Source organism: Phalaenopsis equestris, unplaced genomic scaffold (assembly GCF_001263595.1).
Source record: "Phalaenopsis equestris unplaced genomic scaffold, ASM126359v1 Scaffold000223, whole genome shotgun sequence".
NCBI lineage: Eukaryota > Viridiplantae > Streptophyta > Magnoliopsida > Asparagales > Orchidaceae > Phalaenopsis > Phalaenopsis equestris.
The window spans coordinates 874,161-886,847 of record NW_018164665.1 but is presented as its reverse complement, the minus strand read 5'-3'; the positions used below and the strand labels follow the sequence as shown (position 1 = coordinate 886,847).

The following is a 12,687-nucleotide window of genomic DNA, read 5'->3' as shown; positions in this document are numbered from 1 at the left end:
TATATATATATAGATATAGATATAGATATGCCCAAAGATAAATCTAATCAAATTGCCTAAGAGTTTGCTCCCAACTCTGCCCTCAATACTAAGCTATTGAAATCACCAAAAGTCTCGCAAAATGGCCCATTTGCTAGGCTATTTTCCAAAGGAACTCTGCCATACGCCTTGACTACTTGCTGAATAATTAAGGGTACTGTCCTAGGAGTGTAAACGAGTCGAGCAAAACTCGAGCCATTCTTGGTTTGAAATTAAGCTTGAGCTTGATTAATTAGTCCAGTTTGAGCATGAGCTCAAGCTTAACTCTACAAGTTCGTTCCAGCTGACGAGTTGGCTTGTTTAGTATGAAAAAGAAAAAATATATATTTTAAACTAAATGATAAGTTGAATGAGCGTTTAGGAGGTAATTAATAAGAAATTACATGATATAAAATGTAAAATATTATTTTTTAAAAATATATTTTTAATAGGTTAAAAAAAACTCTTAATTTCAATATATTTTAAGTATATTTTTAGTTAATTAATTTTTAAAAGAGCCGGTTCATGAGCTAACGAGTCGAGTTGGGGCTGGCCTGAGCTTGGCTTGTTAGCTTATCGAGCTCAATTCGAGTCGAGCCCAATTGGATCACAAGTCGGCTTGGCTTACACCCTTATACTTGCCAAAAGAACTCGCCCTCAATCCAAAACTAGCATAAGTTGCCAACTAGGCAGAGTCGCCCAATACACAACTAGATATACAAACTCCAATGTATGTACTTTCTATGTAATCACATTGCGTAGCCAACTCTATAGCATCATACTTAATCCCCACCTAAAAATAAAGACATTATATCAAGTGATCTTGTACACAAAATTTTATCACAGTAAAGTTTTCCCATAGTTTTTTTAAGATTCTCCTTCAGATTTCTAAAATATCTTTGAGCTCAATATGACTCGGACCTTCACTATCAAAGAGGTTTAATTAAGTCTTTGTTGATCAACTAATTTAAGATAATCTTTGAGAGATAATCTCCCTCATCCCTTATACTCTATAAGTTCAATCAAAATAGGTAGTGGGTCCCAGTATCTTTCACAAATAACATGGAATCTAACATCCTTTTAGGTATAATAAGTTTAAATTATGTCAAAACAAAGAGCTAAATCTTGGAGCATTCCAAAGACAAAGTAAAGACCTCACACATTAAATAGCCTGAAGATTATGTGGCAATTTCAGAACATTAAGAATCATCTCACGAGAATAATTTAGGGAATTTTCAAATCGCTTTTGCAAGCTGCTCCTCTTCCCCACTCCACTCGTGAAGGAGAATCAATTATCACTCCAAGGTACAAACACTACCACAACTCCAGTTCTCTTTGATGGATTCGTCATATTGGAGATTCCACTCGTCCATCGCACAACAAAATGTTAGGCTCGCCTATAAATGCATTTTCAATGTTAATCGAGGAAGCTCGTCTACCACTAAAATTCAAGATGCTTCTAAAGAATTCATGCATAAGTAGAACCAAACTACCTGTCACTTGCTTCAAGATAACATTTTCCCCCAACGCTCATGACTAATGACGTTGAGAAGTTTAAATTTCTCTTCATCACTTTCAAGAAGGCCTGGCTAAAAGGGTTCTCGTGAGTTCATTCGAGGAGCATCACCTCCTTTTCTGACTACAGGCAGTAGCTTATCGTGCAACTCACCAATGCCCAGAGATAATCGAACGCATGAGCCCTATTGAACATGGTGGGCGTATGATAACTCTCATCATTTCATTACACGCGCCCAATGAGAGATGCGGAATGTTTTAAGATTTGGAACCTATTATCATTGGATAGTGCTCGCCCAAGGCTCATAGTTTTATTATGTTACGTCATTGTTAGAGTTTTTTATAAATGCACTTCAAGCGCAAAGCGAAGCAAGTCGTGTGTTGTTTATACATGAATTGCATTTTTCATGTGTTAAGAGTGCAATCTGTGCGTGAAGTGCGCTTCGAAATGCTGAAGCGAGCGAAGCAGCGAGCACTCTAGTTCAGTAGCGAGAAAAAATTGTTCTAAGGGTTTAGGGAGCATAGTATACCTCATTGGTCTTGTTTTTTGGAGAAGCATAAATCAGCTATTCAGCATTGACCTAGAGGAAGGAACTGAAGAAGGTTGCAATGCAATCGAGTGACCAAGCACACCGTGTGATCGAGCGATCGGGCATGTCATGATATCAAGCGAGAGAGGAAGCGAGCCCTCACACCATGCGATCAAACTAGAGAGGAAGTAACCAAGCATGTTGTGCGATCTTACTCTTCCTGTTTAGCTCATCTTCAATCGAAGCAGTAGTCAAACTGAAAAAGAAACCTAAACCGCAGCATAAACACACACACACACCACAATTCTTATAAATGTGGAATTCGAGAGCAACAAAGAAGCTTAATCAATATACATTTACGCACACCACACAATTCTTATATATTTGCATGTCTAACATTTATTTTTTTTAATATTACATTAAAAATATCATTATTATTTATTGTTTTAAAAGTAAAATACACCTTCAGAGTTTGAGACTTATGATTGCACCCTTAGCACTTGTTATATTTTGATGGGACATTTACATACCACCCAATTCCTAAGCATTTACCTATCTAACACCTAAGCTTTATTTTTTACATTTATACCACCCAAATCTTTTATATGACAAAAAAATATCATGATTTTAACTTTTAAAAAGTGAAATATATATTTTCACGCAAGTATTTATACATTAATATTGTTATATAACCTAATAGCATTTTCGTTGTAAAAAATGCAACTTCGCTCGGCATTTTGCTCTTTGAAGCAAAAAATAAATCCTTGCGCATCTCGCAGTGCTTTGCACTTTGATAACACTGGCTCTTGCATGCAGCAATTGAAATCCTTAGCTGACCTACTTTGTCCAGCAATTACATTTATGTAGAGCACAATCAAATGAATTCAGCTTAGATCTCTTCATCACGTCACAACCACAAGGACTCATGACAAAAACCCCAAAATTATTGAAATAAGGTGCATGATAACAGAGATATATCGACCGAGAAGCTAATATAATAGACATTCACCACCATCACCACTCTAAAAGGTGAGAAAATGGCCTTATGATATTCGACCTATTGAAAATGAAGAGGACAACTACAACGGAGGTAAATGAGATACTCTATACTCGGATTATCACAACAAGAAATTGTGGACATTGTCCACAATAGGTACTTCTATTGACCTTCAGTGAGCACTACGTTGATTACTAATAAACCAACAAGTATCTTTCACATAGAACATATTCATAATATGAAGGATTGTTGCCACCTTATGGCCTAATCATAGAAAGAATTTGTGCCAAAAAGTTGATGAGCACAAGCAACACGCACAATAGAGATCAATCTCGCAATTCTCAGAGAATTTGGGACTAGATATCAAAGTAGGCAAAACCTCATTTGCCCATGATAGGAAAAGATATAAAACACATTAAATTCAAGTTCATATTTAGACATATAAAAAACATTCACTGATTAAGACCAACAAAAGATCGTTAAACCCACAACAATCATATCACCTTCACCGCACTAATTATCAATTATCAAATTGGTAACATACTCATCAACACATATAGTTTTATAAATATAATTTTTAAGCATGTATTTGACAGGATGCATTCAAGTCTTTCAAGATTATTAGTCCATTTCAAAAAAAATTTTGGTAAGGAGACAGAAGGCAATCCCACTATCAGTAACCTGGAGGAAGACCCACTAGTACTATATCAATATCGCCGACTTCAAAATAGTTGATGCACAACAACATATTATGCAATATTTAGATGTCCACTCAAAGCCATCAAAGTGATCACCTTAATTTAGCATGTAATGGCCAATTTTTTTGTAAGAGTAGTTGAACTCTCACTATCGAGAGATCTATTACAATCTCGAGCACTGCCTTAAGGCAATCATATTTGTCTAAAAATAATTGATGCAACAAAATGTGCAGAGATGAGCTAAAATTGAGACCTCTAAGAAAATAAAATAAGTCAAACTCTCAATATATGACCCAGACTCGCATCCTCCAAGTAAGCGCCAATTTCAATCCAAAATAGTAAAATAAATTTTCTGACTACCTCCAATCAAACTCAATGTTTTCACATGGTTTGCATCTAAAATATCATGAATAGACATCAACATAGTAGCCATCATTTCAGTATTGACGAGTTGCTATTGGTCAAACAAGCAAAAAATTTGCTAAGTCTCCACAATTTTAACCAAGTATATCAACTGCAAAGTTCAAAGGATGTTTGATATCATCTTCATCCAAAAAGTGTGACACTTACATTAGATCTCCAAATTTCTCATAGTGCAACATGCAAATGGAAAGTAAAGAAAGTGTGTCCACTTTATGAATCCAAACTAAGTTTTCCTTTCCAGTTTGGACAGCAACTCACTTCTATAGATAGACACACCAAGCAATTCAAGAATCGGATATCCATCATAAACTTTCTTGATGTTTTTTTAAGCTATCATCAAATAAAAGCCCGTCTCTTTTATCGTGAAAAGGCCCAGTTCAGTACCCCATAATGGGTTACTATTGCAATCTCCCATCATTTAGACTCAGAACTATTGTGCAGCTTACTGATGCAAGATGGATAACATTTTCAAATATAAAAAGAACCAAAACACAGAAATCTACATTAATGACTTGCCACTTAAAGCAAAATTTCATCACATCATAGCATTAGATCTCTAAGAGATATTAGCAACATTTTAAAAATACATGGAGCCTGAATGACTTTACAATATTGATTCTATGACATGCAACATTTATATCTACTCCTGACATTTCAATAACTAACCAAGAAAAAACTTCAACTTTTTGTAGGAGACTACTAATAAGATCAACTCTGTGTTGCTTGTCAAATGATATGATGATCATAGCATTCAGCTCTGACCTTTTACAAGAAACATAAGACTCTTTTTATTACTTCTGAAGTCCAAAACCTAACTACCCTCAGAACGCAAGAGTTACAAAAACCTCCTAAATATTTACAAAAGTCTTCAAGTAACATGCTCTAAATTGCAACAATATTCTTCGAACAATGATGACTTGTCCTCCCATTGAAAACTGTTCAACAACTTGGGACATAGAGATTGTGCCCTAAAACTGCTGAGGTGAGATCAACTAAAGATTGCATTAGCAGGTTGTTGTTAACGCATTGACAATGATGAAGTCAACTAGAGTTGAGTATCGATGCACTCCCCAAGGTTGTGAAAACAAAGCAGGTCAATAAGCAGGAGAGGTTTAAGGTTCAATGGTTCAACCGAGGATGAATCGAATGTTGTAATAAATGTTAACATTATTTTAATATGATTTAAATGATACAATAATGTAAAAATGAGACAAAATAAATAAAACGTATACACTAATAATGTATTCAATAAATGTAAATTTTAAGCTGGATATAAAGCTAAACAATATATAATTAAGGAAATTTTGAGTTCATACCACTAAGTTCTTATGGATTACATATGCAACGCCTAAAGTTTGATATTTACACTTATAACACTTAAGTGTCATAAACATATGCATGAAAATGAATATTTTACCTTGAAAAAATAAATAATAGTGGTAATTTTTATGTCATACTAGAGATTTGATTGTTATGTATGTAAATATCAAAGTGTAGGTGTTAAATAAGTAAATAAATAAGAATTGTGTGATATGTATTGAATGTCCCTGTAATTAAAAATGTACTATAAATCTAGATATATGCATTTTAAATATAACTAAACTATTAAAAGATAAAAAAAATTATAAACATAATTAATAATAAAAATATAATTTGTACTAAGAATAATTAATAAGAATATAAATTTCTAATAAAAAAAGTTTAAAAATTAAAATGCTATTACTATATTCCACATCTCACAGACAATTTACACTTAAAAACCAAAACACAGAACCCAATTGTTTATTCAGCCCGACTCAAATTTCAGCATACTCAACATCTTATGACTCGCATCATAGAGTAAAATTAGTCTTACACTGTTTACATGAAGACTCGCAACAAAATTTCTCAATGACTAGCCTTGCTCCAGTCTCATCTTAAAAAAAAATAACAATAAAAATTCTTCAAAGGCTTATGGGCGCTGGTAAACTAAGAGACAAATTGCCTCCTGAACTCGATAAAGTGTAATTTCCAAGTAGAAAATGAGAGAAGGAACTAAGTGGGGCTCCATGAAGGTACGTAAAGAATAATCAGTATCTTATACCATCAATAATGTTTATCATTGACTAGAAGTCAAGCGGCGGATTGTTTGTCCCAAGTATGAATTCAAGTGTAGGATCTTAACTTTTTGGAGGCCACTGAATGATTTCTCTAGATGATGCACTTGCCAACTATGGGTGATGCTTATTTGCCTTTCCATGTGGAATTATTTATGTACTACTTGTTGAAGGCAAGTCTAATCCACTGGGCGAATTGAAGATAAAGCTATTAGACTAGGTAAATTTTGTTGGATGATGCAATTTGAGGATTCATCTTCAAGAACTTCAATAAGTTTAAGTGTTTCAAAGAAAATGCTTCAAGACACCTCAATAACATAGATAGCATACAACAAGCTATTTGATTACATGGAGAAAGTATATTGAGTTCAAATAAGAGATGACTCCAAGCGAAGTCACCTACCAACTTCATTGGGGCCAACCAAGTTCTAGTGAGTAGCTTTAATTCTTGAACAACAAGCCTTGAAAAGATAAGTGAGTAGCCATTCTGATTTTGAGCAACTTTTCACACTCGACCCTAGAGTCGAGTACACTTGACTGGACAGCTTTGGAAGACAAGAAGGTGGTGACAGCTTGATAATGTTTCTAGCGGCTTCAATAAATTGATCTTTCCGACTTGGTTGACTAATATTAAACCTGGTTCAAGTAGTGTTTGGGTGTACAATAAAGGTGGCTTAGACGTGCATATGGGCTTTCATAGGATAGGTTATAAGAGAACTCATTGTGGAATTCATGGTAGTACTAAATTTGAGGTAGAAACCCAATGGCAGAAGTAATATTTATTTTCTCAATAGCCTATGATTTCGTAACAGAGAGCACATAATTAAAGAGTAAAAATAAATAAATAATTCTAAAATTTTTAATGATTATAGAAAGATAAAGACTTGTAAAGTGTATAGTGAACATAAAGTAAAAAACTAAATCTACAGATGATTTATTATAAGCTAAATGATAACAAAAAGGAAAGAAAGATATATAGATCAGCTAAAGTAAATAACAAGAAATTGAAATGCTTCAATGAAAGCAAAAACTTCATTATTTAGGTGAGAACATAATACAATCTTAATTAAAGATGAAGACATCAAAGAAAGAAAAATTGCTACTTTAAAATTATTAAATGAGATGTTCAAGAAAAAAATTATTTGGAAAATAAATGAACAAAATAAAAATATATATTATAGATTAATAATAAAATTGAAAATTAACTTAACTCGATAAAAAAATGCAATAAAAAAATTAAACCAGAAGAGAGACAAGATTTTGATAGTTAAGTGGATGCTAAAGTGATTTGGTTAACAAAAAAATTCAATAAAAACTTGAAAGTAATAAAGCAATGACCCAAACAATTACAAAAAATTTAGAAAATCAATTTGTTTTCATGCAAAAACAAGATTATGGAAGCGATTTTGATGTTTAAAAAAAGTAACTTCAAAGTATAAAGAGCGGAAAATGAATTTCATATGATTTTTATTGATCTTGATATAAAAAAAAAATATTCAAATAATAAGCGAATTGAATGTGTACATTGACATTATTAAAGATGTGTACTACATGACATTGATTGGTGTTATAAATAATTGTAGAGTAATCAATTATGATAAAATTATATTCACATATTTATATATTACTACAAAGATGCCAAAAAATAATATTAAAAATGAAGTGCCTCAATACATAACTTTTTGTGGGTGATATAATTCTAATAATATGTTGAAATAAATGAACAGTTGAAGAAACAATATATATATATATATTCAAACAAAAAATATATATTTAAATGATTGAGAGCTTCGAATCAATATAACAAAAACAACATAAATAATATGAAATTTTAGTGGGTAAAACGATAATAATTATCGCTCTATAGGAGTAGAAGAAAATGTTGGATTCATAAAGCCGATCCAAATAGTTGGGACAAGGTTAATAATGATGACAAATATAAAACTGCATACAAACATTAACAGATAAATTAATAACCAGATGTGACAAGTTTCAATACCTTGAAATTAAAAGATAGAAAACGAGGATATAAAAAAGGGTATAACTACAGTAATTAAGGTTTGATGGTTCAAATGAAAAAATGCATCCACAATATTATGTGATGATAACATGATATCATAGAGATTTAAGATAAATTTTATAAAATTATAATAAGATCGATAATGCTACATGAATCTAAATGTTGAAAGAAATTATAGTTCGCAATGTTAAGTGTGCCAAAATGAAAATGTTAAGATGTATGCATAAAAAAAAGAAGGTAAAATGTATAATAATTATATTAGAGTCATGATTAGAATAATAATTATTGAAGACAATATAATCAAAAATAAACCTAGTTGATTTAGATTTGTACAACATAGGTTAGAAAATTACTTTATTAAACAGATAGACAAAATCTAATATTGAAGGATTAAGAAGAGAATGGAATAATAAAAATAATAAATAAAAAGTTGTTTGATATGATTTGCAAAGCATATGTTTATGTTTAACACCTCAAGCAGCACTCAATGCGAGTAGAAGAAAACATTAGATTCATAAAGCCGATCTAAATAGTTGGGATAAGGTTAATAATGACGATAAATATAAAACTGCATAGAAACATTAAATAAACATAGAAAATCAAGGCACTGGTTTAAAGAGTTCAAATTTATTATCATAAATTCATGGATTAGTTAGAATTTTATCAGCTAAGAATTGCTTTTTATTTAGAACTTCAAGCGTCATTTTAATAGTGGAAGATTGCAACAGCCACCCACCATAAATTCATGGATTAGAAATAGAATTTCACCAGCCAAGAATTGCTTTTTCTTGGGAACTTCAAGCGTGAGTTTAATAGTGTAAGATTGATAAAGCCACCCAATTTATCTTCGAATAATCTCAAGTTAACAGTCTAAAACATTAAACTTAAGTGGATCCAACAATCTGACCATACCCAAGGTTCATGTGCTAAAAGCTATTTTCCATAAATCTGTCATTTTCTTCGTGTTCATAATCATAGTCCACACGAGAGAAATGGACAAACTTGCACGAATCTAAATAAGCAACTGTTATTATCAACAACATAGCTCAATATACACACCTGATAGAGCAAAGAAGGATTAGTCCAACATTGAAGAGAAAAGAGTTCATCAGGGTTGCTCCCCACCTGAAACAAAATTGAAGTTAGGCTGGAAACAGTAAGATGTGAAGCTAAACAGAACCGCATAAGAAGGATGCCATTTACTTCATTGGATGAATGGTGATGAAAACTAATCTCAAACCAAGCATCATTGCTCCAGCTACAACAGCCATAAGAAGGTAGAAGCAGAAAAAGGCAAATGCAACAGTACCCAGCAGCCCTGGACCACAAAATATACTATATGGCATTAAGCAAATATTTTGAGGAGAGAAAACGAAGGTTAAATTTCTGGGAGAGTTAGGCAGAGCATACCCCAGAGATCATCTAGCTTGATGAATACTTGGTTTAAGAAAGGAGAAAGAGGTGGGTCGATCAACAAATATATCACAATATGCACAAGCCACGCCACTGAAACAATTAATCTGGAAGTAAAAGTGCCTGGTTTTAATTTCTAAAACAAAATAAATGAAGATACACATAATTAAAACGACACAGTTAAGTAATATAAAAGGATGTAAAAACAAGAATCAAATTAACTTGAAAATAGCTGTCAATAAGTGAAAGAAAATCTGGAAAGTGTTGTATGCTACAGAAAAAATGGGATAATTATTCAAAAGAGTTCAATCATCTAACATTGCTGATTAGCCGATTTTAAGAAAAAATGAAATACCTTTAAACTCAAACAATACATACAAAAAAAAAACGTCAAAATAAAAGCCATGTCTCAGGAATTGATCAACCTTCAGTTACAAACTACAACTCCCTAAAGTAATCACGTTATGATAATGCACAACTGAAAAAACAGAAGATCCGACGTGAAGCTATGGTGAAGGAGGACATTTATTTTTGTAATGTTCTTTAAGTGGGAATTTTTAATAAGGATCTAAAATACCTATAGCTTCCTGACACTTACCCAACAACCCCCAGTACAAGCTTTGCGACATAGCCAAGGACAGTCATTGCCCAAGCAGTCTCTGCCTGCCAATAAAATACAAAACATCTCAAAAAACAGATAATAAGATTCCATAAAACTAATCAAATTAAAAATTATTGTCTACCCTTTCTCCTTGAGGATACATCTCCTCCAAATTTTTCATATCCTCCTCTAACATAAGCAATTCCTGTTAGCCATTGAAAAGAAAATGAATATGGTGAATAATAAGATAGAGAAGAACTTACATTATTAAATGGCACAATGGAAAATCGGTGCTGGATTTATTATAAAAATAAAAAATAAAATTACAAAAAAAAAAAAGTTTTCAAACTGCAAAGCCTTGCTTAAAAGCACAAAACCAAAGTATAATGGATGCAGGGCCAACTCCAGTGAATCCTAGGTTTTCCTATTCCAAAGGACAAGTCATGTCTATTTCTAAAACTCGTCTCATCAACACCTTCCAGGTATTGTAGAAGACAGGTTCTAGGCTTCACTTGCAACCTGTGACTGTAGCAGAGATCCGAATGGCTGCAAGAGGGGGAATTTGTGGATTCATTGGCATTGCTTTTGGTACCAATTTCCGGGTGAATTTATCGTGGTTCTCTATTTTTTTTTTAATTCTTTTGTAGCTCCTTGCTGGAATTCCACAATCTGTTACTAAAGTCAGCAAAGACATGCTTAAGTGATTGCCATCTGAGAGCTATAATCCAATTTTATTTTATGATTATAAATAGGATTCCAAGGTATGTAAAGCAATAATTCTACGTGCAGAAAATTTTCTTAAAATGGCGAAACTTTCCCTTTTGATACACAATTCATCGATCAACTACAGGGCTTGAAATCCAAGGAAGCTGACTTTTTCTTGAAGTAAAATTGTGTATAATCAAATTACTGATATTATAGATATTTTTTTTATTGCCTAAAATTTTCTTTGTGATTTTGTGATTCATTTTTCTACTCATAATTTCTAATATAAGGCCAAAGATCTATTGTCAAAATTGGATTCTATTATTTTCTTATCTTCATTAAAAGTAGTAGCTCGTCATTTTGGATTAATAGCTTGTCATGCTAATTTTGTATGTTTGTTGCATTGATTACTAGTTTATTACATCACAGGCAAGATTTAAATTGCACAATTAAAATTTGAAGCGTGGGATGAAACCTCAAAATTAATAAATTGCACAAAAGAACTATTGTACTAAGCTTAAAATATATGATAAGAAATAACATATCAATATACTAACCTATTAATACATTAAAAGGTAGAGGGATTTACATAAATACCAACCAATCCTTATTAATTTCATATCTAACACCCTAAACTTTAATATTACAACATACCACTCAATTCTTCCCATCTTCCCAAATTTCGTATCTAACACTCTCTTTACCCTTTCATCAATTGTCGTTACTGTAATCTCGATAGTCTCGACTTTTCGGAGATCTTGTAAGGCAAACGATGGGATGACACCATACAATGACCTCTGAAACTCCCATCTTTCTCTTTCTTGCACTCCATTCTTGCCCGAAACCATTGAGGAAGGTAGCCCTCGTATTTCTTCCCCTTCCACCCACCAGACTTTGCACGCTTCAACTCTTCCAAATCCAGTCAATCCATCTTCCAACAAGATTTACTAAATCCTGGGTTTAAGGTAAAATGGAGGAAAAAAGAGATTAAGAGCCTGTAGGATTTAAAGATGCCATTTTTTTATCTGTTTCACAGAATTTAGGATAAACTTTGCTTAAATCCTGCCGCCAAACTTCTTTGTTGAGAGCTATGAAAGATGGGAGCAATTGAGGTCATTGTACGTCGCCATCCCATTGTTGCCTCTTGAGCTCGCCGGAAAGTCAAGACTATCGAAAATACAGTAACAACAATCAACGAAAGAAGGGTAATGAGAGTAGTAGATGCGATAATTGGGAAGAATTGAGTGGTATGTATGTAATATTAAATTTTAGGGTATTATAAATGAAAATTAAGGTGGTATGTATGTAAAGCACCCTAAAAAGTAGCATTCTAATATTCTAACATAGAAAAAAATAACAAGTTGTGCAGGGTAAGAAGTAACATCTTAACATATGCATACCCAATCATAGAATCCAAAGGGTTATCAAAACATCGAAGTGGCATGATGACATAACAACTCAAGGTAAGTTTGATACCAATTAGGCTCTATCTCCCACTCCTATTGCCCTCCAACAAAATAATTGGGAAGAGATTGGGTAATGACTGCCTTAAATAATATGCAAAATGAGGACTTAAAAGAAAGCTAATGACACTCTAACAAAAAAAAAACGACAGTGATCAATGAGGTATTATTCCAAATATATATATATATATATATATATATATATATA

At 32.6% G+C, this 12,687-nt stretch overlaps 1 protein-coding gene across 1 annotated transcript in view; it reads right to left on the bottom strand.

Annotated features, from left to right (window-relative positions):
- LOC110023221 (LIMR family protein At5g01460) overlaps nucleotides 1-12,687 on the bottom strand; it is a 22,546-nt gene that overhangs the window by 4,550 nt on the left and 5,309 nt on the right. The window contains exons 7-11 of the mRNA XM_020722530.1: nucleotides 10,454-10,516; nucleotides 10,309-10,373; nucleotides 9,708-9,817; nucleotides 9,501-9,615; nucleotides 9,357-9,422 (exon numbers count right to left, since the gene is read on the bottom strand). Coding sequence (XP_020578189.1) covers nucleotides 9,357-9,422; nucleotides 9,501-9,615; nucleotides 9,708-9,817; nucleotides 10,309-10,373; nucleotides 10,454-10,516 — 419 coding nt within the window. The remainder of the gene's footprint in view (nucleotides 1-9,356; nucleotides 9,423-9,500; nucleotides 9,616-9,707; nucleotides 9,818-10,308; nucleotides 10,374-10,453; nucleotides 10,517-12,687) is intronic.